Raw genomic sequence first — 20,502 nt, 5'->3', positions numbered from 1 at the left:
CGTGAACAGGGACACTGACGAAGAAGGCAAAGGCAGACATGTTGGAGGGCACAAACAAAACCTTATGCGTGCCAGGACCCAGGGAAAGGAGCAGTGACCCCCACAAGAGACTGAGCCAGACCTTCCTGTGAGTGTCTGAAGGTCTCCTGCAGAGGCATGGGTCAGCAGTGGCCTGCTCTGGGGACAGGAGCAGCAGCAGTCCTGGGAGGTGTGGCATGTGGTGTCAGCCCTTTTGGAGGTCGCCCTAAGGCCTGACACAGAGACTATAGCCCTTCCATAGAGAACAGACTCCAGGACTGGTCCCTTCTCCTTTTGCCCTCAATCTTTTCCAGTATCAGGGTCTTTTCCAATAAGCTGGCCCTTTGCATCAGGTGGCCAAAGCATTGGAGTTCAGCTTCAGCCTCAGTCCTTCCAATGAATAATCAGGGTTGATTTCCTTAAGGATTCACTGGTTTAATCTCCTTGCTGTCCAAGGGACTCTGAAGAGTCTTTTCCAGCACCACAGTTCCAAAGCATCAGTTCTTCAGCGCTCAGCCTTCTTTATGGTCCAACTCTCACATCCATACATGACTACTGGAAAAACCATAGCTTTGACTATACATACCTTTGTTGGCAAAGTGATGACTCTCCTTTTTACTATGCTGTCTAGGTTTGTCACAGCTTTTTTTCCAAGGAGCAAGCATCTTTTAATTTTATGGCTGCGGTCACCGTCCACAGTGATTTTGGAGCCCGAGAAAATAAAATTTGTCACTGTTTCCAATTTTCCCCCATCTATTTGCCATGTAGTGATGGGACTGGATGCCATGATCTTAGTTTTTTGAATGTTGAGTTTTAAGCCAGCTTTTTCACTCTCCTGTTTCACCCTCATCAAGAGACTCTTTAGTTCCTCTTTGCTCCTCTGCCATTAGAGTGTTATCATCTGCATATCTGAGGCTGTTGATATTTCTCCTGGCAATCTTGATTCCAGCTTATGATTCACTCAGCCCGGCATTTTACATGATGTACTCTGCATGTAAGTTAAATAAGCAGAGTGACACTATACAGCCTTGATGTACTCCTTTCCTAATTTTGAACTCCAGTATTCTTGCATGGGAAATCCCATGGACAGAGGAGCCTTGCAAGCTACAGTCCATGGAGTTGCAAAGAGTCTGACATGACTTAGCAACTAAACAACAACAACTAAGGACAGAAATTTGACATTACCTATTAAAATTACAAGTGCAATACTCTTTAACTTGGCACACATCCACTTCTGGGTATTTTAAATTTGCAGTGCACAAAATGATGTGTTCAAGATAATTTAGTGCAACATCATTTGCAAGAGCAAAAATCTTAAAGTAGTAGTGTACACCTATAGGGTCTTGGTTAAATAGGTTATATTTGAAAAGAGGTACTATGCAGCTGTAAAAAAGAGTGAGGTGAGACTTCCCTGCTGGTCCAGTGGTTAGAACTCAGCTTTCACTGCTGAGGGCATAGGTTCAATCCCTGGTCAGGGAACTAAGATCCTGCAGACTGCATGGTGGCACCACAAAAAATAATAAAAGTAAAAAATTTAAATAAATTTTAAACAAATATGTAAATAAAAATATAAAGGTTTTTTTTTTTTTTTACAAAGTCTATATAAAGTTTTAAATAAAAATAAAAGTGGGTTCAGTGCCAATGAGGGCTTCTGTTGTGGCTCAGTGGTAAAGGATCTGCCTGCCAGTGGGAAGATTCCACATACTACTGAGCAACTAAGCCCCTATACCACAACTATTGAGGCTGTGCTCTGGAGCCTAGGAACTGCAACTACTGAAGCCCACATGCCCTAGAGCCCATGCTGCAACTACTGAAGCCCACCTGCCCTAGAGCCCATGCTCTGCAACAAGAGAAGCCAGCACACCACAACCAGAGAGTGGCCTCAGCTTGCTGCAACTAGAGAAAAAGCTCTCGAGGCAACAAAGATCCAACACAGCCAAAAGCAAACAAACAAAACAGAAAGGAACTGAATAGACACTGAACAGATGTTTCCCCAAAGAAGAATGGCTGATAAGCCCATGAAAAGATGTTCAACATCATTAGTCATGAAAGAAAGTGAAGTCGCTCAGTCGTGTCTGACTCTTTGCAACCTTGAGGACTGTAGCCCACCAGGCTCCTCCGTCCATGGGATTCTCCAGGCAAGAATACTGAACTGGGTTGCCATTTCCTTCTCCAGGGGATCTTCTCGACCCAGGGATCGAACCCAGGTCTCCCACATTGCAGGCAGATGCTTCAACCTCTGATCCACCAGGGAAGCCCTCATTAGTCATGAGAGTAATGCAAATCAAAACCACAAAGACATACTACTTCATACCCACCAGGATGACTACAATTTAAAAAAGAAAAATAAGAAAATAAAAAGTGTTGGTGAGGATGTGGAGAAATTGGAACTGTCAAATACACTGGGGAGATAGTGAATTGGTGCGACTACTAAAGGAAACAGTTCGGCAGTTCTTCAAAATGTTTAAAAAGTTTACCAATCACACCCTTAGATCTGTACCCAAGATTCTGGAAAGCCTAGGTCCACACAGACCTTGTCCGTGAATGTCCAGAGCACAATTATTCACACCAGCCAAAAAGTGGAAGGAACCTAAATGTCCATCAGTTGATGGTGGGATAAACAAATGCGGTCTATGTATACGGTGTAACATATTCAGCTTTAAAAATAAAAATGAAGTTCTGATACAAGGATGAACCTGGAAAACATTAGACTGAGTGAAAAAAGTCAGATACAAAAGGTCTCAAGGTCGTGGAATGTATGATTGCATTGATCTGAAACATCCAGAATAGACAGTCGGGACACAGAAGTAGATTAGTGGTTGCCATGGGCTCACAGGAAGTAGATTAGTGGTTGCCAGGGGCTGGTGAGGGGAAATCAGGAGTGACTAATGGCTTTCTTCTGAGATGATGAAAATGTTCTAAAATTGGGTGGTGTGATGGTTGCACAACTCTGTGAACCTACTAAATTCATATACTGAATTGTACACTATAAATGTTCTACAGTATGTAAATTGTATGTCAAAAAAAAAAAGGCTGTTATAAGAATAAGATCCCTCTGGTTTTTGATACTTAATGATTTCAGGAAACGTGTAAATGATTTGCTATATTTTGTCAAGGGGACAAAGAATGTATAGTTGTATTTGCGTGTTTCCAATTTTTATTGTTTCTTTTTTACTTCCAATGAAAGTGAAAGTGGCTTATTCGTGTCCCTAGGCCAGAATACTGGAACGGGTAGCCTTTCCCTTCTCCAGGGGATCTTCCCAACCCAGGGATCAAATCCAGGTCTCCCACATTGCAGGAGGATTCTTTACCAGCTGAGCCACAAGGGAAGCCCAATCAGTTCAGTTCAGTCGCTCAGTCGTGTCTGACTCTTTGCGACCCCATGAATCGCAGCACACCAGGCCTCCCTGTCCATCACCAACTCCCGGAGTTTACTCAAACTCATGTCCATCGAGTCGGTGATGCCATCCAGCCATCTCATCCTCTGTCGTCCCCTTCTCCTCCTGCCCCCAATCCCTCCCAGCATCAGGGTCTTTTCCAATGAGTCAACTCCTCGCATGAGGTGGCCAAAGTATTGGAGTTTCAGCTTCAGTCCTTCCAATGAACACCCAGGACTGATTTCCTTTAGGATGGACTAGTTGGATCTCCTTGCAGTCCAAGGGACTCTCAAGAGTCTTCTCCAACACCACATTTCAAAAGCATCAATTTTTCGGCTCTCAGCTTTCTTCACAGTCCAACTCTCACATCCATACATGACCACTGGAAAAACCATAGCCTTGACTAGACGGACCTTTGTTGACAAAGTAATGTCTCTGCTTTTTAATATGCTCTTTAGGTTGGTCCTAACTTTCCTTCCAAGGAGTAAGAGTCTTTTAATTTCATGGCTGCAATCACCATCTGCAGTGATTTTTGAGCCCCCAAAAATAAAGTCTGACACTGTTTATAGGAAACTATAAAATCAGCCACCTGGCATGAGACCAGGATTTTCACTTGAACCTTTTTATTATGATTTGAATTTTGAGCCACATGAAAAAACTTTTTCTTAAAGTAGTCAGTTGTGTCATATGAAGTAAGCTCATAAGACAAGGCTGAAGAATGTTAGATAACTGACAACTTTCTCAGGACAGAGTCAGGGTCTTGTAGTGAGACAAGTAAAGCAGCTCATGGTGGATTCAAAAGTAAATGAAGGGACTTCTCTGGTGGTTCAGTGGTTAAGAATCTGCCCTGTAATACAGGGAACGGTGGGTTCAATGCCTGGTTGGGGAACTAGGTAGGATCCCACATGCCCCAGACCAACTAAGCTCTGCGTGCTTCAGCTACTGACTTTGCATGCTCTGGAGCCCATGTGCCACAACTAAGACCACTCAGTGCAGCCAAACAAATAAGTAAAATATTTTTTAAAAAGTAAATGAGAAACAGGGAGGTTTTGCCACAGAAAGTTTAATCGTCTGTAACTTGTATACCAATCCTAGCTGAAATATTTCTAAAGAAGTATTTAAAGCATTCAAAATGTATGGGTCTTTTCTGCTATCTTATGCTTTACTACTTTAGCAGACCAGATTATCACAGAACTGGCCATCGGGTTCCCTGAGAAGACATGTTTCTGGGTCCTGCAGTTTTATGCCCTCTGTTTTCACTGATGGACACTGGAGAACTTAACGCACACATACGTCAGAGTTAAGGAAGATTGTCTACCGTATCACTTAAGGAAACACCATCATGGAAATGTTTTCAGAACTCAGTGCAGAAAATGTCCACTTCCCATGAATATGGTTTACTAATGGTCAAGGCAAATCATGTAACAGATAATTTGGCTTTTTGCTATGCTTTCAGGAAAACCAGAACCAAAGGTATAGTTAACTCAGGAGGTCCAAGTGATCTTTCCATGTCTAAATACGAGGTATTTATTTGTCCTAGAGCTGACCTTATGCTCCCAGACATTTTCCCTGATGTTGTATTTTTAAAATGCAGTCTCCACTTTTCCATCTTAATGTATGGACCCCAGTGAACCTCCGAGAATTCACGGCAACCCCCGACCCCCAAAGTATGGAAAAGAGTTAATAGAAAGAAGTTGTAACCACTAGAAAAGAGAAAGGGCTTCTGAAGGGCTGGTAATGTTCTGGATTTTTGTTTTGTTTTCCTCCACCTGACTTCGATACACGGATATGTTCAGTTTGTGAACTTATTCATACACTTACGTTATGTGGAACTTCCTGTAAGTATGTCTTAGTAAAAAATAAACCACCACAACAGTGGGGAATGTAAACAAAATTCCTTTCCGGTCTAAGGGATGGACCCTCCCTAGGGCCTTCAGGACTAACTCCTGGGCTCCACCCCCCCCCCCGGCTCTTTCTCATCTGTCACTGGAGAAGACACGACCTCCCCCAAGCCTCTTCGGGACGCAGAGGGTCAGCGCTGGGCGCGCACTCGCTGCGAGGTCGAACGCGGGCCCTGAAGATCCGCAGGGCACTGGCTCCGGCGGAGCTCTGCCTCCTCCAGGCGCAGCTGACCCTGTGGCCCTGCCCGCTGCCCTGCAGTCACAGCGCGGGAGTCGCTGGACGGAGCCGCCCCACGAAAGGTTCATGGCCGAGGCTGGCGAAGCGCTGGCCGAAGCCCGGGGCGCCGGAAGCTGAGCTGACAGGACCAAATACCGGAAGTCAGGGCGGCTTCAGGCCGACGCTCTAGAACCCGGAGGACTGGGATCTCTGTGGTTGAATGTGACGGATCACCGTCTACCTGGGACCACGCATTCCCAAGCGCCAGGCTCCCGGGGCCCATCGGGAAAATGGGGGACGCAATCCCCGGGCTGATAGGGGCTGATAAGGGAAGAAGGGCCTAAAGGAGCGGGACTGAGTGATGGTAGCAACCGGTAACCTCAGCCCTCCAAGATCCCGAGGCCACCAGCAACTGACCTGAGAGGACCTGGAAGATCGGAGCGGATGCGCGCGCACGCACGCAGGAGGCGGTGCCTCGCAGTCTCGCGGCGGCGGGGGCTGCTGGCGCGCCTGCGTCCGAAGACTGAGCCAGGCGGCCGCGCCCCGGCTAAACGCAGAGCGCGGGTTGGGTGGTTCCCTCCTGGAGACTGGACCACGGCGCGGGCGCGGGTGAAGGCGTGGCATCCTCGGAAGGTAGACGCAGATTGGAGGAGCAAGTGGAAGGGGTGGGCACCTCAGCAAAAGCCGCTCAGGGATTGGTCAGAGGCTGAGGGGCGTGGTCTTAAGGGGCGGGGCGGGAGACCCGGAGTTGAGCGTTCCGCTGAGGTGGTGGCGGCGGCCAGACCCACTGAGGGAGCGGGTATTCGGGTCCCACCCCCCCCAACCCCGACCCGGGGACTGGACGCCCGGGCGGCGTCGAGGGCCCGGGCGACGTCGGGGTGAGGCACCATCCGCCTAGTGAGGACCAAGAAGAGCGGGCGCCCCGCCCCTCGCTTTCTTCCTGGACCGCGCCTCGCGGCGCCTCCCCCACCGCCGACCCCGCGTCCTGCGCGGGGTTGAGCTGGGGGCTCCAGAGCGTGCGGGACGCGGGCTGCGTGTACCGCTCGGCCTGCGGGTCTGGAGCCTCCGAGGGGCCCCTGAGTTCGGGGTCGGGCCCCTCCTCGCCCGCGTGTCCACGCAGACGCCATGGCCGAGCCCCTGAAGGAGGACGACGGTGAGGACGGCTCCGGGGAGCCCCCCGGGCCGGTGAAGGCGGAACCCGTTGGCACCGCCGCCTCAGTGGCGGCCAAGAACCTGGCCCTGCTGAAGGCGCGGTCCTTCGACGTGACTTTCGACGTGGGGGACGAGTACGAGATCATCGAGACTATTGGCAACGGGGCCTACGGGGTGGTGTCCTCCGCGCGCCGCCGCCTCACCGGTGAGCGACCCTCCCGGCCGCTCGCATGTGTGGGAATCAGGTCCCGGGGGGTGGGACCCGCCGTGTCCCCAGCAGCCAGCAGGGAAGCTGGGATGTGAAATCTCAGTCAAGTCAGCAAGCAGGGGTTGGGTGCTGTCTGGGGGCCGACCTCTGTGTTGGGCTCTGGTCTCTAGAAACTCTGGTGGTTCTGCCAGCACAGCAGTCTGCTTCCTCCTTAGAAAGGTGACAGTCCGGGTGAGATCAGAATGGAGGTTCCCCGGAGTGTGTTCTGGAGCAAACAGCGGGCATCGGGTTGGTGGTGGGGTGAAGAGGCCTGAGACGCAGAGTGTAGGGAGGTACCACTAACTATCTGTGCAGTGTGCCCAACAAATTACTGTGCCCAGGTCTCTTAAGTCTGTGACTTTGAGCTGTGAGTACCTGCCTCGGGACAGAGGTGAAAAGGGAGATGTGGTCATGTACCTACTGTGCTCAGCACAGGATCCGGCACATAGTAGGTCCTCTGTGGTAGCTGTTGTCACATGCATAGGATATCGAAAGAGGCCATGTGCTACTCTGCAGCTCACCAGCTATCCCAGGTGGCATCTGCTTTTCCCCTGTTCCTCAGGCCAGCAGGTGGCCATTAAGAAGATCCCTAACGCTTTTGACGTGGTGACCAATGCCAAACGGACCCTCAGAGAGCTGAAGATCCTCAAGCACTTCAAGCACGACAACATCATTGCCATAAAGGACATCCTGAGGCCCACTGTACCCTATGGCGAGTTCAAATCTGTGTAAGGAGCGGGGATAGGGAGGGAGGCAGAGTTGGCACCTTTTCTGAAGGCTGGAGCCATTCTGCTGAAGTTCTGGAAGGGCAGCTGAACCTAATGGAGGGTAGGCTGGGGAAATTCCCACGACTCCAGGACCAGTGCTCCCTAAGGGTTTGCCAGGGACACCTATGATTTCCTCAAAGAAACTGTAGAAGTGACAGTTTTATAGAATCTCAGTATGTGTGCATGCTAAGTCGCTTCAGTCATGTCTTGACTCTTTGCGACCCTGTGGACTGTAGCTTGCCAGGTTCCTCTGTCCATGGGGATTCTCCAGGCAAGGATGCTCAAGTGGGTTCCCATGCCCTCCTCCAGGAGATCTTTCCAGACTCAGAGATCGAACCCACGTCTCCTGCATTGGCAGGTGGGTTCTTTATTGCTAGTGCCACCTGGGAAGCCCAGAATCTCAGTATATAGCATGGCGAATGTAGGATATTCATCCTGTGTCTGTTCTTTCCTATTCCAGTAGCAGACGTCACTAGTCAGTCACAGAACACTGTCCTGCAGATTGCAGAAGGCTTTAAATATTCATCATAGCCTTTCAAGCAGCCACTACCACACAGCGGAGCAGGCCCCCAACTAAACCCCGGGGGCCAGACTGGTCTAGTCCAGCCTCATCTTTTCTCTGATGAGAAAAGCTAGGCCTGGAGAGAAAAGTGATTTCACTTGAGTCCATGGAAAAGTTGTAGAGAATCTTGATACCATGCGGGCAGACCCTACAGAGTCCAAGAGTAAGACCTTGACCTGTCTGGAGCTGGAAGGGCATGGTAACAGTGGGGTTGGAGTTTGGGCAAGACAGCCTGCGTCTCTCCCCTGCCCCTTAGCTATGTGGTCCTGGACCTGATGGAGAGCGACCTGCACCAGATCATCCACTCCTCACAGCCGCTGACACTGGAACATGTGCGCTACTTCCTGTACCAGCTGCTGCGGGGCCTCAAGTACATGCACTCGGCTCAGGTCATCCACCGCGACCTCAAGCCCTCCAACCTGCTGGTGAACGAGAACTGCGAGCTCAAGATTGGGGACTTTGGCATGGCCCGTGGCCTGTGCACCTCACCCGCTGAGCACCAGTACTTCATGACCGAGTATGTGGCCACGCGCTGGTACCGCGCCCCCGAGCTCATGCTCTCGCTGCACGAGTACACGCAGGCCATCGACCTGTGGTCTGTGGGCTGCATCTTTGGGGAGATGCTGGCCCGGCGCCAGCTCTTCCCAGGCAAAAACTACGTGCACCAGCTGCAGCTGATCATGACGGTGCTGGGTACCCCATCGCCGGCCGTGATTCAGGCTGTGGGAGCTGAGAGGGTGCGGGCCTATATCCAGAGCCTGCCACCGCGCCAGCCTGTGCCCTGGGAGACGGTGTACCCGGGTGCCGACCGCCAGGCGCTCTCCCTACTGGGGCGCATGCTACGTTTCGAGCCCAGCGCCCGTGTCTCTGCAGCTGCCGCCCTCCGCCACCCCTTTCTGGCCAAGTACCATGACCCTGACGATGAGCCTGACTGTGCCCCACCCTTTGACTTTGCCTTTGACCGCGAAGCCCTCACGCGGGAGCGCATTAAGGAGGCCATCGTGGCAGAGATCGAGGACTTCCACGCACGGCGCGAGGGCATCCGCCAGCAGATCCGCTTCCAGCCTTCCCTGCAGCCTGTGGCCAGTGAGCCCGGCTGCCCTGATGTGGAAATGCCCAGCCCCTGGGCTCCGAGTGCAGACTGCGCCATGGAGTCCCCTCCTCCAGCTCCACTGCCATGTCCCGGCCCTGCGCCTGACACCATCGATCTGACCCTGCAGCCGCCCCCACCAGCCAGTGAACCAGCCCCTCCAAAGAAGGAGGGGGCCATCTCAGACAACACCAAGGCTGCCCTCAAGGCTGCCTTGCTCAAGTCCTTGCGGAGCCGGCTCCGAGGTGCCTATCTGGGGAGTGGGGAGCAGAGGGGGACCCCCTGACTGGACAGGCTCTTACCTTCACCTGCCCATCCTCCCCACAGATGGCCCCAGTGCCCCCCTGGAAGCTCCTGAGCCTCGGAAACCAGTGACCGCCCAGGAGCGCCAGCGGGAGCGGGAGGAGAAACGCCGACGGCGTCAGGAGCGGGCCAAGGAGCGGGAAAAGAGGCGGCAGGAGCGCGAGCGCAAGGAGCGGGGTGCAGGGGTCTCGGGGGGCCCGTCCGCCGACCCCCTGGCTGGGCTGGTGCTCAGTGACAACGATCGAAGCCTGCTGGAGCGTTGGACTCGCATGGCCCAGCCCCCCGCCCCTGCGCCCACACCCCCCATAGCCCGGCCCCCCAGCCCTCCTGCTGGCCCTGCCACCCAGCCCACTGGGCCCCTGCCACAGCCGGCCTGCCCACCCCCTGCACCTGCAGCTGGCCCTGCTGCCCCCCAGACCACCACCGCCTCCGACCTTCTGGCCCCCCAGCCGCTGGTGCCGCCCCCTGGGCTGCCCGGCCCCAGTGCCCTGAGTGTTCTGCCTTACTTCCCCTCTGGCCCACCCCCTCCAGACCCTGGGGGTGCCCCACAGCCCTCCACATCAGAGTCACCTGACGTCACCCTGGTGACCCAGCAGCTGTCCAAGTCGCAGGTGAGGGAGAGGCCTGGTCGTAGGGATGCCTGGGTCTAATGCGGGGGAGGTGGGCTCTGAGGTTGTTGAGGCCAGAAGAGGTCGTGTGTGTCCTGGTGCCAGGAGAGCTGAGCTCCCCTCACCTGCCCCTCACTCGCAGAAAGAGCCTAATGCTGATGAGCAGATTGTTGGAGACCCCAGCCCATGCTCAGGGTTTGTCGAGGCTGGCGCTGTCACCGCTGCTGTCCAGGCCCGGTCATGGGTGGGGCTGTGTCATGGTGGGGCGCCCTGCCAACCTCAGTCGGCTCTAGATGGTGCCTGCATTGTGAGCTGCTGTCATTTCCTGCAGGTGGAGGACCCTTTGCCCCCCGTGTTCTCGGGCACCCCCAAGGGCAGTGGAGCTGGCTATGGTGTTGGCTTTGACCTGGAGGAATTCCTAAACCAATCTTTTGACATGGGTGTGGCTGACGGGCCACAGGACGGGTAAGAGCTGGGTCTGACCTTTCGAGTTGGGCTGTGGGTCCAGTGGGGCTCTGGGTCCGGTGGGTCTCTGGGTCTGGTAGGGCTGTCGGTTGGGGATCCCCCTGCAGGAGGAGCCTCTCACCCCCTCTCCCCGCCATACCCACAGCCAGGCAGACTCAGCCTCACTCTCAGCCTCCCTGCTCGCTGACTGGCTCGAGGGCCACGGCATGAACCCTGCCGACATTGAGTCCCTGCAGCGTGAGATCCAGATGGACTCCCCCATGCTGCTGGCCGACCTGCCTGACCTCCAGGAGCCCTGAGGCCTGCAGTCTGTGCCTTGCTGCTAGGGGCAGACCCAGCTCCAAGATCTGCAGGACCATCCCCAAGGGCCGGAGGCCTGCACCCAGTCGGGGAATCAGCTCAGATAATTCTGCAGCTTCATCTCAGACCCACCTTGTGGCCTTAGGCAGCCACCTGAGCCAGCACAAGCCACGCCAAGAGGGGGAGCCCCTCCCCCAAGTGATTCTTTTCAGTATCGTAATTTTATTATTATTATTACATTATTATGATGACACAGTTTTTTTGCCCTCAGAAGGTTGCCTGTGAAATACAAGGTCTCCTCTAGTGCCTGTCTCCGGGGTGTGTTTTCGGAGTCGAGGACAGTGTGCCGTCATGGGGGCAGGCAAGGGTATCCGCGTGCACAGCAGTAAGGCCTGTTCGTTCAGGTCCTGAGGTTTATTGAGACCTCCACTCCCACCTGCTCCCAGCCCCACAGAGGCGGTCCTCTGACCCTCGCACGGTCACACTCACCCCCGGGGCGGGTGGGGGGACCTCACATGTGTGCCCGCCTTTGGCTGTGGCATTTTAGGGTGGCCTGTGGGAGCTGTGGTGAAATACAGTTTGGGTGTTGTGTTTCAGGTGCCTGGGTCAGGCAGGCAGGGGGCCGCTGAGCATGAGTGCAATGGGGCCGGGCCGTGGTGCTCACCCCTGGGGAACACGGGGGTGGGAGGAAGGTGATGGGCCGGCCAGTGGGACTGCTGGGGTGTGGCAGCAGTGGCCACACGTGGGTGGCCTGGCAGATGCCAGGAGAGGTCTACAGGCTCGGCCGCCAGAAGCCGCAGTCAGGAAGCTGGACACGGGGGACACAGCCCCGTGTCCTTCGGGACAGGGTCCAAGTCCGGGCTGGACCGCGGAGCCTTTTGGAGGTTTGGGATGCTGCGGCAGCATAGCCTCGGATGGCAGGGAGCAGGGGCCTGGCCAAGAGGTGGATGCCAGGGATGTGATGGGGATGTCCGGCTGGAGCCATGGGGGCCTAGCCGAGGCGGTGCTGAGAGCAGCAGAGCTGCCGGTGGGGCCAGGTGGGATGGGGGCAGGGGCAGCGGGCCGCGAGGGGGCCAGCCCCTCAGGCCCGGCGGATCTTCATCTCGGTGCGCTTGAGCGAGTAGTAGAAGCCCTTCCACTGGGCCCAGTTGATGCCATTGGCGTAGGAGAGGTGGGAGCCACCCAGGTAGAAGCCGTTGAGGTTGGCGAAGTGACAGCTGCGGAACCAGAAGGCACCTGAGGAGAGCGCTGCGCAGTTCTGCACGAAGAGGTCCTGGTCTCGGTCGAAGGTGGAGAACTTCTGGCCACTGTGGTAGGACAGTGAGTCGCCTGGCAGAGGGGAGGGGCACGGAGCAGCTGAGGCAGGAGGGCGGCCTGGGAGGGCCCCCCGAGCCAGATGTGCGGTGAGCCCAGTGCCCTTCCCCATCCTCAGCCCCACACAGCTGGTGGAGTGTACCTGCCCCGCCATCCTCAAAGCCCGACACATAAAGGGTGTAGCCGTCCTCTTCCGCACTGACGGCGTTGGGTGAGATGGAGAAGTCGGCGTACTTGGCGAAGGCTGTGTTGTTCTCAAAGTCCTCCAGGTCTACCCGCAGCTCGTACTTCTGCTTCAGTGTCAGCAGATGCATGTTCTGCAGCCCTGGGAAGAGGGGGTGCAGTTGGCTGGTCAGCGGGGACCTGGCTCCAGGGGCCCCCAGCCCACTGGGCCCTGCCTTACCCAGCCAGTACTCCCCGTCAGCCCGGCCAAAGCCCAGCTTGTAGTCGTTCCAGCCCCGGAAGAAGCTCACTGAGCCGTTGAATCTCTTCTGGAAAACCTGGAGCAGAGGGGGTGGGCCTAGATGCCTGAGGGGCCAGGGGCAGTGCCCTCACCCGGGCATGGACCCTGTGAGGCTAAGGTGGTTTGTGAAAGGACCGAGTGGGGGCCAAGAGGAGGTGCGTGCTGGCCCCAGGGGCAAGAGCAGGTAGAGGGAGCTGGTGGGCTGGAGTTGAGGCACCTGGGGTGGAGTCTAGCACTGGCTGTGTGACTTGGGCAAGTTACTGCATCTCTCTGGGCTCCAGACCATCATTTGTAAGGGGCACCTTGCTCCCAAGGTTATGATGTAATGCAATGCAATGCAGCCCCTAACCTACCTTAGGTGCCTAGGGTTTGGGGGTGGCGGCGCTCCACACACTGCTGTGAGCATCGTCCTAGGCTCACAGCCACGTGATGGGTCCCCCATCCCCCTTCCACTCACCGTCCACTTCCCGCCCTCCGTGGTCATGTCGCAGAAGACAGGCACAGGCACGCTGGGGCCTGAGGGGTAGATGAGGTACACGCCGTCCGCCTGGTAGCCCTGGGAGTAGATGTCGTCACAGTCCAGGGGCAGCTGGAGGCACGACTTCTCCAGAGCTGGGGCAGGTGAGGAGAAGGGGCCTGAGGTGACGGACACCTCCGCGCCCCATGCTTGCCTCCCTCCCTAGGCCGGGGTGCCGACTGGCCGGCCCACCCGCCCCATCTTAACAGGTTAAGCCAGCCCCACCCCCAGCTGTGAGTGCCCGGGACAGCCCCTCGCCCAGCCTGTCACCCAGCCTGTGGGCCAGGAGCGAGGCAGCTTACCATCTCCCCGGATCCCTAGGAGCTGAGGTGCGCAGGGGCCGGCGGAGAGCAGTAGCAGCAGCGGCAGGACCAGGAGGGCCTGGCGACCGGAGAGCAGGGTCAGCGCCCCGCCCCGGAGCCCCCATCTCCCTGCACTTGCCCCTCACAGGAGCCAGCCCCGCCAGGAACCCCTGGTCTGCCCTGCCACCCCCACCTCCTCTGGGACAGGCTCGTGACAGCCCCCGACTGTCCGTGAGGACCCTCTGCGCACGGTGGGCTCAGCCCACACGGCCCCCTTCCCGGCCCCCTACCTCCATGCTGTGAGCTGGGCTCCGAGCTGGGCTCCGAGCGGCTGGGTGTCTGCTGTCCCAGACTGTGTCCGCCCAGAGTTATGTGCTGGGCCCCCGGCCAGCCTCCCGGCCCCGCCCCACGGCTGCAGTGCCCCTTCCCCTCCCCCGCTCCACTTACGCTGTCGGGGGCCGGGGCGGGCCTGGGCCAAGGGACCACCTGGATCTCATTAGGCCTGTCTGCGCAAAGCGCAGACGACGTCCACGCCCCACAGACACCCCCGGACCCCTCCGCCGGCACCCCCAGCCCCTGCCCTGCTTCCTGACGGCCCCCCTGCTCACGTCTGTTTATTTTATCCCTCTCCTTCCCTGGCCTGGGTTTCATTAGCCGTTGTCTTTGTTCAGGGGAAGGTTGGGGTGAGGGTGTGGGGGTATGTCTCGGTTCTGGGGAGGGGAGGCCCATTCTGGGGAGCAGAGGTGGGGTGGGGGGTAGCTCCAGAGCTCCTGATGTGGGGGCCGCGCCAGGGCCGGGGATGGGGCCGGGCGTCTCCTGGCAGGGCTGGGACATTGCTGAGCTGTGAGCACAGGCCACAGGCGTCCAAGTGCTGTCTGCCAGCCCAAGCCAGGGCCCCTCTCCAGCCCCCTGCAGCAGTCCCCCTCCCTCCCCCTCTCACACAGGCCTCCTCTGTTTTTCTTTCTCTTGCCCCAACCCCATCTTCCAAATGCCTTCACTGGGCCCGTCCCACCTTAGGCTCTCCCGGCCCCTCTCAGTCGGTTTCCTCAGCCCTGAAGCCCACCTCCTCCTGTCCTGCCTCCTGAGCCTCCATCTCTGCCTCTGGGGCGCCCTCCCTCAGCGCTCCGGCCTCTGCTCAGTCTTCCCTGGGGGCCACCCTGCCACCTCCCCCCCAACCCCCTCCAGGCCCCCCTGTGGCCTCAGGGCTGAGGCTGGGCTTCTCATCTTGCACTTGAGAAGAGAGTTAAGTGTGACTGACCCACCTGGAGGACCTCAATGGCTGCTTGTGCCCCCAAAGTGCAGCGCAGCCACACCAGGGTTGTCCCGAGGAGGCCACAGCTGAGCCTGCTCTGCTCCCCGAGGGGCCACCTGCCAGCTCCTTACTTGGCCTTGAGCGTTGGTGGGCTGGTGTTGCGGCCCACTCGTGGTCAGACATCTGAGCACCTGCCGTGTGTTGGCTACCCACGGAGTGGCAAATGCAGGTACCAGACAGCGCTTCATCGCGCACGTCACGTGTGTTGAGGAAGAGTGTTGGTTGAGCAGATGAGATGTGCAAAGGCTCAAAGTAAGAGCAGCGCTGGCCCTGGCCCCTTCTCCCTCCTGAGTCCTGGCCCCTCGAGTTTGTGATAGCTGATGACAGTTTTCTCTTCATAGCTGTGTGTATCCTGGGGAACCTGGAGCCAGTCTGCCTGCACTCCAGTCCAGTTGTGCCACCTGTTAGCTGGGCGACTTTGGACAGGTTCCCTAGCCTCTCTGTGCCTTGGTTAGCTCCTGTGTAGAACAAGGGTGGTAATAGTCTGTCCTTCAGAGGCCTATGGTTGGGTAACAGACACCAGGTGCCTGGCGCAGGGCCCACAGTTGTAACTGAGTAGTGAATACTCACCCTCATCATCATAAATGTAATAATTGTGTAATAATTGTTCTGCTGTGAACAGATTGCCTGAAATGGGGCTTTTATCCTCATCCGTGGAAGAGACGGTGGCCTTCCGCTCAAGAGCCATTCTTCCCTTAGTCTTGAGTAGTGAGGTCCTGGTTCTTAGCTGGCCCAGTGGTCCAGCCTCCCTTGCTGAGGCCACATGTCTGAAATCTGGCCCAGAAGATGCACATGGATGTGGTGCAAAGGCAGCCGCTCTTTGCTCTTCTCTGAGCCCTCTGACCTGTCCTCATGCATAGCGGCTGGACAGGGAGGAGGAGGCCCCTCCCATGGGTGGTAGGGGGTAATCAGGGGGGAGCTGGGTCCCTTGGACTTCGTGGTGTGATCTAGAGCCAGTCCTGACTGCCCTTCCCCAGGCCTCTTTCATGCTGTAGAGAAAGGAACTTATATCTAGTTTAAGCCTCTTTGGGCTCTTTCCTGTTACACACAGCTGAATCTAATCCTCAGACATCTATCCTTTCAGCTAATTTTAGCACAGGCTACAGCAAGGAAAATAAGGGACAATCAGTCATCAAAACTAATAAAATGTAAAATTAAAAAAAAATACTGATAAACATGTCCTAATTCTAGCATCAAAGACTTCTGCTGAGTACAGCTAATAAGCCTAGGCCCCACCCCCTGCCCCTGAAGAAACCCAGAACACACACACCAAAAACAGAAGAGGAAAGACAGAGGTAATTAGGGAGTGAGGTGGTCCCTATTGTGTTTTGCCTGTTAGTTTTTTCTTAAAACCTTCACGTGGGTCAGCAAAGCAGGCACTGCTTGTTGGGTGTGCTGGGGTTTAGATGCACTCTTCAGGGGCAGAAATCTGGCCCCATGCGCTCCTTCTGAAGGTGGTGTCTGATGGAAACCCTTGGATGTCCTGAAGAGACACATTAGAGGGTGTGTTTATTGACCACCCAGCATGGACATGTCTTCCTGGGTTTGGGGGGCCCCTTGCCTGGAGTGGTTGGTTGGTTTTGCAGATCTAATCTGCTGCCCTGGGACCCACTGTGGGAAGTGTTGATTTAAACCAAGGCTGGGGAATCCATTCTTGGAGTGCCAGTCATCCCCAGCATGTCTGCTCCTGGGTCACTGGCTGAGCAGCGGTAACTTTGCAGGTGAGGTGCTGAGTCACATCAGCTCTGCCTGGGCTACTAGCCCTGAGCTTGGGTCTCAGCCCCCCGCTGACTGATTTATTCTGGTTATGAGTCTGAGGCAGTCCCCTTGCTGTAAGTGAGGGGCTTCTCTGACCAGCATTGCCAGGAGGTGGGAGAACTCAGGGTGACGGGATGGGGGCAATGGGCCCACTGGACAGGCCTGTCTGCTGTGGGCCCCGCCCCACAGGCCTTGCACAGGTCACCTGCCCACTGTACTCCACCTGTCTGTCCTGCTCTGGCCCCGTGGGCCCAGCTGCTGGCTGAATTTGGCCCTTAGGAGGCACCAGCAGGGCGTAGGGGAAGAGGTACTCCCAGGCCCACCCTGCCAGGACCTCAGTTTGGCAATGGCTGTGTCCCCTCTCCACCCCGAGACGGCTCCCATGTAACACCCCCCCCCCAACTGGCCCTGATGACCTGCCTCCTCCCTTTATCCCTGCAGCCCAGGGTGGTCCCAGGTGCCTTCCTTAAGGCCCACAGCCGGGTGACAGTCCCTTCATGAAATTCTCTACAAATCAGAGCAGCTAAGTCTGCCTTTGTTCCCTGCCAGATCCTGGATGATACAGGTCTGATGCTGATTTTGTCCTGAAAGCCTGGTGGCCTGCAGAGCATCCGGGACCACAGCTGAAGATGAGGCTCCTCGTCTCCCGCAGGGGGCCACTGCTCCTTCTGCTTGAGCTGGAGAAGGCTGGGTGGGTGTCGCCCAGCCCCAACTGAGTGAGGGGCTGCCTGCTATAAGGAAGGAGGGTCTGGCTGAGCCGCTGATCCCAGGCCCCTCCCCAGAGGCTGCACCTGCACTGGGAGGGAGGCTGATGGGGAAGGGGTGGGGCCCTGGGGCCCCACGGGCATTGTGGAGTGTCACATCAGGCCCACCGTGGGGTCAGGGCTTCAGCAGGCAACGTTTGAGGGAGGACACAGGCCAGCCCATCACCCCTGTGCCGGTGGCAGTGGACAGACACAGCGTCAGCGTTCCTGGAGCCAGAGGGGATAGCGTGATGACAGGTGGGATGGTGGGGGATGGGGTAACCGTGGGGGAGAGTTTTTAAACACAGGGTGTGGGAGAGGTCACAGGGTGTGTGATAAGCTTGTGCACCGCTCTCTGATTGACTGGCAGTGAGGGGACAGCCTGGTGTTTGCAGAATGTCAGTCATCCACCTCTGGGTCCCACCAGTCTGGGATCTGCGTGCTGGTGGGCTGTGTGCAGTGCACTGCTCCCACCTGGTGGGGGTCCAGTCTCTGCAGCACTCAGAGGCCGTGGTTCAGACTGCGTGATCCAGTCCAATTCCCTGAGGAGGAACCGAAGATCCTGGGCTTTGTTCTATGGCTAAACTATTATTATTTTGTCTTGTCTTCTTCCCATTGTTTCTGCATTTACTCACTTCTCTGATGAAATTTATTCTTTGAAATTCAGGGAAGACCTAGGAGGCTAAAATTTTCCTATAAACAAGAGGCAGGCAGAGGCCATGGTGGGGGGCAGTCTTTTCTAGGAAGACCCCATCGGACCCTGCTCAATTGCAGGAGTATAATTTATACATCATAAAATCCATCAACTGTAGGTGCGCAGTTCAATAATTGCTCCTTTAAAAAAATAGACTTTATTTTTTAGAGCACTTTTAGGTTCACTGAGAGGAAGGTACAGAGATTTCCCATACACACCCACCCTGACACATGCACAGCCCCCCAACAGCAGCCCCAAAAGACCCACAGCCTCAGGTCAGCATCACTCGGAGCCCACGGCTGATGTGAGGGGTCATGCCTGGCGCTGTGTGGCCTGTATCACATCCTGACACACAGGCACCATCAAAGCACTGTATAGAAGAGTCTTCCTGCCCTGAAGGTCCTCTCTGCTCCCGTCAGTCTTCCCGTGGCACTCTGTCCGCCCTGCCCACCCCCACAGCCGGGGAACCTTGAGGTGCTGATGCTGGGGGTGAGCAGCTCTCTGCCCAGGCGCTGGCCCCTGCTGCAGAGAAGAAGCCTGGGTTTGGGGGCCCAACGCCGTGAGGAGGTTGCAGATACCAGGGTGGGTGCACGCAGCACAGGGAGCCCGGCAGGCTGGAACAAGGGTGGTGTGGCTTTGTGGGCTGCAAAGCACCCCGCACTTCATGTCCTTCCTGGAGATGACTTAGTAAGAGCCCCAGAGTGAGGAGTGTGACCAAAGATCATTCTACCTGACCAGGAAGACCAAGGGATGCAGAATTCTGCTTCCAGCAAGTGTTCTTCTCACCACCGTCAGCTCTGAACAAGCACAAACATGCACATGTGTCCACAGCACACACATCCCTTCATCCTTGCATCCCTCAGTGTTTATGGGGTGCCTGCGCCACGCCAGTCACCACAGAGCACTCACAATGTGAGCAGTTTAGGGGATGCAGATGGACACCCACGTTCTCAGCATCCATCTCTGGAGCCTGGCACACTGCCATGCCGAGGTGACCAGGATACACCCAGGAGCAGACCCAGTGGATGGCCTGCCCACGTCAGTGATTGAAGGCAGGAGTCTCATCGAGTTTGAGTTTGGGGCAGGAAGGCTCAGTGAATAGTGAGAAGGTTCTGAGGGACTGAGGCTGGGTGAGCAGCTTTTTCTATAAATGGCCAGACTTGAAATAGCTCAGGCTTCAGGAGCCCTATGGTTTCAGACTTGAATCTTCAGCTCTGCCACCTTGGCTGTCCCTGGACATGCACAAGATGGCTGGGCTCCAGTGAGCCTTATTGACAGATGATGGGGAAGGGGCTGATTGGTATCCCAACCCCTGGAATAAAGACTGCAGGGGCAGGGAGGGAGCAGTGCAGACATTCCAGTAGAGGTCTGAGCAGTGGAGTGACATGTGCAAAGGCCCTGGGGTAGGAGGCGCCTTTGCATTTGAGGGCTGGGGCGCCAGCTGACTGGCCAGGCAGAAAGGACAAGCGAGGACACAGGAGAGGCTCAGAGGAGGCGGGGCAGGGTCCTTTGGGGCCTCGCAGACACAGGACGGACTTTGGCTTGTGCAATTGTAAACAGTGGGAAGGGAGGGCCGTGGAGAATGCCAAGGCCCGTGCCTAATTGTCTCCCCGTGGTTACTCCAAGTCTCCTTCCTGCCCGAGGCAGAACTAAGAGCCCGTTCTTTTTCCTGCAAAGAGAGCTGGTCCTGAGTCAAAAGACAGACTCACTGGGGGGAGAAAAGTCCCTGGCCAAACATGTCCAGACCTGGTGGAAGCAAGCATGACTGGGGGTGGGGAAGAGCTGTGTCCCCCGGTCCTGCTGGTCCCCCAGGGACTGGGTCTCCCTGATACAGCAGTGGCCTTACCAGTGGGTGTCCTGTGAACTCTGGGGTCTGCCTGCCCTGGCTGCAGCAGGGTGATCTCGGCTCTTATGGAGAGCAGGCGAGCCCTTGGAGGCTGGGGCCCCCACAGGTGGCCTCCAATCATTGTGAACTGATGGGGGGCATGTCCTGGCAGTTCTAATGAAACTGAAGCCAAGTCCAAGGTGGAAGAGCGTGATGTTAATGGTTTTCCTTTTGTCGAGGTCAGCGATGGTGTGGGCAGGGGTGCAGCTCGTACTGGGTGAACCATTGTGTCACTACTTTCAGGTCAAGAGACAGAAGGTTTACAGCCCAGAAGGTCACGTCTGTGTCTCCCACTCCCTGGCTCGAGGGAGATACCATTGTCACTGCTCTCGACTTGCAGTGGTTTTGCCTGTTCCTGAACCTCCTATAAATGGAATAATTCAATACATATTCTTAAGCATCTGGTGTTCTGCTCAATACAAAAGTTTTTTTTCTTTTAAATAGTTCCATGTAGTGCTTCTCAGAGTGTCATCTGGGGTCCCCTGTGGGTGTCTGGGGCCCTTCCAG

General features: G+C 56.0%; 2 protein-coding genes across 4 annotated transcripts; one reads left to right on the top strand and one right to left on the bottom strand.

The window, feature by feature from the left end:
- Nucleotides 1–6,009: 6,009 nt before the first annotated feature.
- On the top strand, nt 6,010–11,310 carry MAPK7 (mitogen-activated protein kinase 7). Of its 3 annotated transcripts, none has more exons than XM_043904007.1 (6): nt 6,010–6,146; nt 7,475–7,624; nt 8,498–9,576; nt 9,659–10,245; nt 10,574–10,707; nt 10,853–11,310. In XM_043904007.1, the coding sequence occupies exons 3-6, from the start codon at nt 8,517–8,519 to the stop codon at nt 11,004–11,006; spliced, it is 1,935 nt and encodes a 644-aa protein (XP_043759942.1). In that variant the 5' UTR covers nt 6,010–6,146; nt 7,475–7,624; nt 8,498–8,516; the 3' UTR covers nt 11,007–11,310. The 3 variants fall into 3 exon arrangements, with proteins under 3 accessions (XP_043759942.1, XP_043759941.1, XP_043759940.1); XM_043904006.1 differs by having other exon boundaries at nt 7,475–7,640; XM_043904005.1 differs by lacking the exon at nt 6,010–6,146 and adding an exon at nt 6,200–6,870 and having other exon boundaries at nt 7,475–7,640.
- On the bottom strand, nt 11,210–14,040 carry MFAP4 (microfibril associated protein 4). Its single transcript, XM_043904008.1, has 6 exons — nt 13,894–14,040; nt 13,604–13,682; nt 13,242–13,396; nt 12,725–12,821; nt 12,464–12,646; nt 11,210–12,336 (listed from the first exon to the last, which is right to left on the bottom strand). Exons 1-6 carry the CDS (start codon nt 13,897–13,899, stop codon nt 12,089–12,091), a joined length of 768 nt encoding a protein of 255 aa, XP_043759943.1. The 5' UTR covers nt 13,900–14,040; the 3' UTR covers nt 11,210–12,088.
- Nucleotides 14,041–20,502: the final 6,462 nt, after the last annotated feature.

This window comes from Cervus elaphus, chromosome 5 (genome assembly GCF_910594005.1).
Source record: "Cervus elaphus chromosome 5, mCerEla1.1, whole genome shotgun sequence".
NCBI lineage: Eukaryota > Metazoa > Chordata > Mammalia > Artiodactyla > Cervidae > Cervus > Cervus elaphus.
Note: the sequence above shows the minus strand (reverse complement) of the source record. Positions and strands in the feature narration are given on the sequence as shown.

Bases quoted from the DNA above. Each gene is read 5' to 3' on its own strand.
- MAPK7 (XM_043904005.1), top strand. From the start codon at position 6,639: ATGGCCGAGCCCCTGAAGGAGGACGACGGTGAGGACGGCTCCGGGGAG. The intron at 6,871-7,474 runs GTGAGCGACCCT...CCTGTTCCTCAG, and splicing joins CGCGCGCCGCCGCCTCACCG to GCCAGCAGGTGGCCATTAAG. The intron at 9,577-9,658 runs GTGCCTATCTGG...TCCTCCCCACAG, and splicing joins CTTGCGGAGCCGGCTCCGAG to ATGGCCCCAGTGCCCCCCTG.
- MFAP4 (XM_043904008.1), bottom strand. The intron at 12,822-13,241 runs GTGAGTGGAAGG...CCTCTGCTCCAG, and splicing joins CGGAGGGCGGGAAGTGGACG to GTTTTCCAGAAGAGATTCAA. The intron at 12,337-12,463 runs GTACACTCCACC...CCCCTCTGCCAG, and splicing joins CTTTGAGGATGGCGGGGCAG to GCGACTCACTGTCCTACCAC.